Source organism: Trichechus manatus, unplaced genomic scaffold (genome assembly GCF_000243295.1).
Source record: "Trichechus manatus latirostris isolate Lorelei unplaced genomic scaffold, TriManLat1.0 scaffold00014, whole genome shotgun sequence".
Classification (NCBI taxonomy): domain Eukaryota; kingdom Metazoa; phylum Chordata; class Mammalia; order Sirenia; family Trichechidae; genus Trichechus; species Trichechus manatus.
This window is the reverse complement of record NW_004443950.1, coordinates 23,214,981-23,219,167: the sequence shown is the minus strand read 5'-3', so window position 1 is coordinate 23,219,167 and position 4,187 is coordinate 23,214,981. Positions and strand designations below refer to the sequence as shown.

At 47.6% G+C, this 4,187-nt stretch overlaps 1 protein-coding gene across 1 annotated transcript in view; it reads left to right on the top strand.

The window, feature by feature from the left end:
- The first annotated feature begins 2,761 nt into the window (after positions 1–2,761).
- POP4 (POP4 homolog, ribonuclease P/MRP subunit) overlaps positions 2,762–4,187 on the top strand; it is a 32,526-nt gene continuing 31,100 nt past the window's right edge. The window contains exon 1 of the mRNA XM_023726784.1: positions 2,762–2,916. Coding sequence (XP_023582552.1) covers positions 2,762–2,916 — 155 coding nt within the window. The remainder of the gene's footprint in view (positions 2,917–4,187) is intronic.

Sequence of the window (4,187 nt, the reverse complement as noted above, 5' to 3'; positions counted from 1 at the left end):
GAACGCTTCTCAAAGGGGGCTGAAGCAAAAGAAGTTTCAGGGTTAGCCAAAATCCCACTCCAGAAGCAGGTAATTGATGTTTTTGAATAACGTGTATCCACTTTTCAATTTAAGAACACAGCAAAGAGGTTAAATTGGATTGCAGATAACCTGAGCTTTCTCTCCTTGGAAATGTTAATTTTTCTGTGCTTGTTTTTTAGTAAATTACAGGATGCAAAATTTTCTGTTTTGCTTTGGAAGGGGTGTGCAGCGTGTCTGCAACGCTATCTGCATAACTGATTAATCCTCGGCTTGCCTGTAAGGACAGCTCAACATACTCCTGTGCCCTAAATACCAAAAGTCTGAGCCATTATTGCTCAGGAGCCCTTTCATTGACCCAGCACTAACCCCTGGAGGGTAAAACTTTGCTCCCCACCCTCAGCTCCCCCACAGCTTCTCCAACTGGGTCCTAGTGAGTCGGTGCTCTTAACTAAGGCAGACCGCATTCACTTTTCAGAGCGTTAATTCCCATAAAATGGAATGTCACTTTTACAGGGAAGGCTCTCCTTTATCAGCAAAAACTGATTCCATTTGTCTGATTAATTGTCCTCAGACACTGTCAAAGGCTGCCAGACTCAGGGTGACGGCTTAGGAAGAGGTGGCCATGCAGTGTTGCGAGGTGGGGCACCCCTGGGCTGGGGAAGCAGGAAGGTTACAAATGCACAAATAATTAATTCAAATCAATACAGTGAGGGGTTCAGGCTGAGAGACATTCAATTATGTTATTCAAAGAGAAGATGCTGATCTTCAGCTTGTCCGTTCCATGCTGCAAATAATAGAGTATTTTTAATTTGTGCAGCCAGGATGTTAATCTTTCGCCGTGTACTCCAGTCCTCGGGAACGCCATAAATATGTGGCACTGTGTGTGTGAGGCTCCCCATGGAGGGCACTCAATCAACCCAGCCCTGGCTTTCCTGCCTGACTCTCTATGTCAATCTCTCAACACTCAATTAGGAAATATATGATAGGCTAATAGATGGTGGATGGATGGATGGATGGATGGATGGATGGGTGGATGGATTCGTGAATGGATATAGAGGCAGAGACAGAAATAGAAATTGTCAAAGATTGTCAGATACCCCTCCCTGAACCATAAACAGTTTATGGCTTCTGGATTTTGCCTGAGCCAGTAGCATAAATAAATTCCAGGGGAATTATTCACATCTCAAAAGGATTCACTTTAGAATTCCTTCAAATAGCAAGCTCCTGTAGCATGTTTAAAATAGGATTTGAATCCCAGTTTTATTATACAGAGAGAGAGAGAGAAACACACACATAAATGAGGATTTGGAAGGTTATCCACTAAGTTGTTAAAGGTTTACGCCTCCATGTGGGTAGGATTGTGTGTGCTTTTGTGCTTGACTGTGATGGCCGACTTACCTGTGATGAACATTTATTCCTTCAGTAATAAGATAAAAGCAATAAAATATTTTTAATTAAAGAAAAAGCCATTTCACAAAAATGTAAGATTCAATTAATGAAGATGTAACTTCCCACCTGTTATCAGCATGTGTACTCTATCAAAGAAGGCACTCCAGGAACTTGATTTTTTTTTTTTTTTTCCTTCCTGGTGGCTGACTGTGGAGACACCCAGCAGACCACTTACTAGGGATCTTGAGATGCATCTGGGTGGTTGATCTCCTGCCACACCCCACCACCCCAAAAAGTGGCATAAAGGGGTTGGATCTGTTTGGCCCAAGTGCCAGAGACATGGCAACCAGGAATGGGAAAAGAAGAGACTGGGATCATCGTGTGTCATAAGGCCATGGACCCAAGAGGTTCGGCAGAGCCTAGGCGTTAACAACACGTATGCGCTCAACAAACACACATTGGTTGTTACTCCGTGAATACCCTGTATAGGAGAAAGAGATGACTATGGCAGGATCATCTCTGAAAAGGAGCTGGTGGCCCAGCAGGATGAATAAATACATCCACAGTGAACCGGATACGCAAAGTAATAGAAGTGGAAAGTGGAAAGAACCCTCCAGCAAAAACCAAAGCAGTTGCCGTCAAGTCGATTCCAGCTCATGACCGCTGCGTGTGTGTCAGAGTGGAGTTGTGCTCCGATGGCTAAAATCTTTTGAAAGACAATCACCAGGCCAGGCTTTCTTTCGAGGCACCTCTGGATAGATTCAAACAGACAACTTCTGGTTAGTAGCCAAGAGCTTAACTGTCTGCATCACCCAGGGACTCCTAGAAAGGGACCCAGGGGGCAGGAATGATTACTTGTCACAGGAAGGGGACGGGTTACAGGGGCTCGTCAAACACATGGAGTTGAATTGAAGCAGCATTCCAATTGTTCTTCAGAGCCCTGATGCTTGGAGTCTTATTAGACACAGGCTTGGCTGGACTTCCTGCCAGCTTGAGTGCTGTCCTCTGGACAAAAGCCGGTACTTTTTCACGAGCAGCCATCACCAGAAGTGGCAGCCTTATTGCATCTCTTTCCAAGGTATGGAGAGATGTGGAAACAAGAACCATCAAGTCGGGGTGTCTGAGCACAAAACAGCCCGTGTGGGAGTCTCGGAGCCCGCTAAGAACACGGATCAATCTTTGGACAAGGGGCTGTGTGTGACACACGGCATATGTGTAACGTTGCATCAGCCACAGAGAGCAGCGCGTCCTGAGCCGTTCCAGGCCGGCAGTGCCGGGGAGAGACGGTGCTGGCCGTGTGAACCACAGGCCACCTGTCAGGATGGACGCAGAGGTGTGGGGTAAACCAGGCATGCCGCACATCAAAAATAACACGGAAAACCCCAAGTCAGATAAAACTAAAGAAACGTCAGCCATCACCCCTGCCAGCGCCGGGCTGTTGAACGCACCGAGAGGCACGCCCCAGGACTACCAAAACGGCCGCGCGGAGGTTTTGCAAATCAATAGGCAAACCCAGGTCTGACAGATGCATTTGCTGACCATGTAGAAAATTAAAATCAGTCAAATAAATGAGAAATTTGCCACCTCCCCCCTAAATTTTATGAGACAGGGAGTAAGAAAATGATCTATCAAGCAGGAAATATTTCAGCAATTGGTTTTGGTTTATTAAAGAGATGTATAGGATTTGGTAGGCTACTGTGTATACTGTCTACAAAATAGAAATCACACGAAGAAGCCACAAAACCAGGCAGAAAGGTAAGAGAGTCTGTCTTTGCTTGTTACGATAAACAAAGTTCCCAGTTTTCCGATTTCTACCATCAGTAAAGACAAGAAGGGGGATTTAGACAATTACATGCAAATGACTCTTGTGATCATTCTTTGGCATGAGCACCAACTACGCTCCCACCTCTGAATCCCTCAGGCACCAAGATGTGAGCTGTAGGTGTGTTGTGACAACAGCATGTACTTTGTGTGCCATGTCCTGCTTCCAGAATGCTGACCGAGGCCCTACCTCAAGCCCAGGCTTCCTCTTAGGCCCAAAGCCTGTTTGGCTCAAGAGCAGGGACAGCTGGAGCATGTTGGGGAGGGGGTGCCAGCCCTGGAGGATCCCCTGGTTAAATGTCCCCATCTCCTGTCCTCATGTGGATCCTTCTGGAAGGCGTTCTGCCTGCTCCTCCGTGTACAGCGGAGCTCCCACTGCTTACAGCAGTGACCCAGGTTGGTGTTGCCTCCTTCCCAGCTCAGTCCCTCTGTTCCCTGCCTCCTGCTTTCTGGAATCACCCCCAAATAAATTACCTTCACCCAAGCCCTTGCCTCAGGCTCTGATTTTGGAAGGACCCAAACTAGTCCACAGACCTTTGCATTTTTTAGCCGTCTATCATCCATCCTTCTTTCAAAACGGCATTATCTGGGCGTTTCCTTGGGGAATTACCATGCTGTCAGTGTGTGAAGATTTGTGGGAGGTGGATCTCTCTCCCATGACAGCCAAAGTGACCAGATCACCCTCTTCCCCACCCCTGGACAGCTTTGGGGACAAGCATTGACCAGGCCTGAGCCACCTGGCCCCCCTGGAGAGAGGGACCCCAGGGTGACAGGAACATCTCATGGCCATAGCCCAGTAACAGTGGTTCGTGTTTACTGGACTGTTCTGGCTGCACGACCCTGGCTGTGGCTTCTGCTACCTGGCCTGCCCAGCTCCCTCGGTGCCCCCTGCCTCCCATGAGCCCCTGACATCACCCCTTCGAGAGGTTCTCTTCGACTGAAGATAGCCAAGGTCA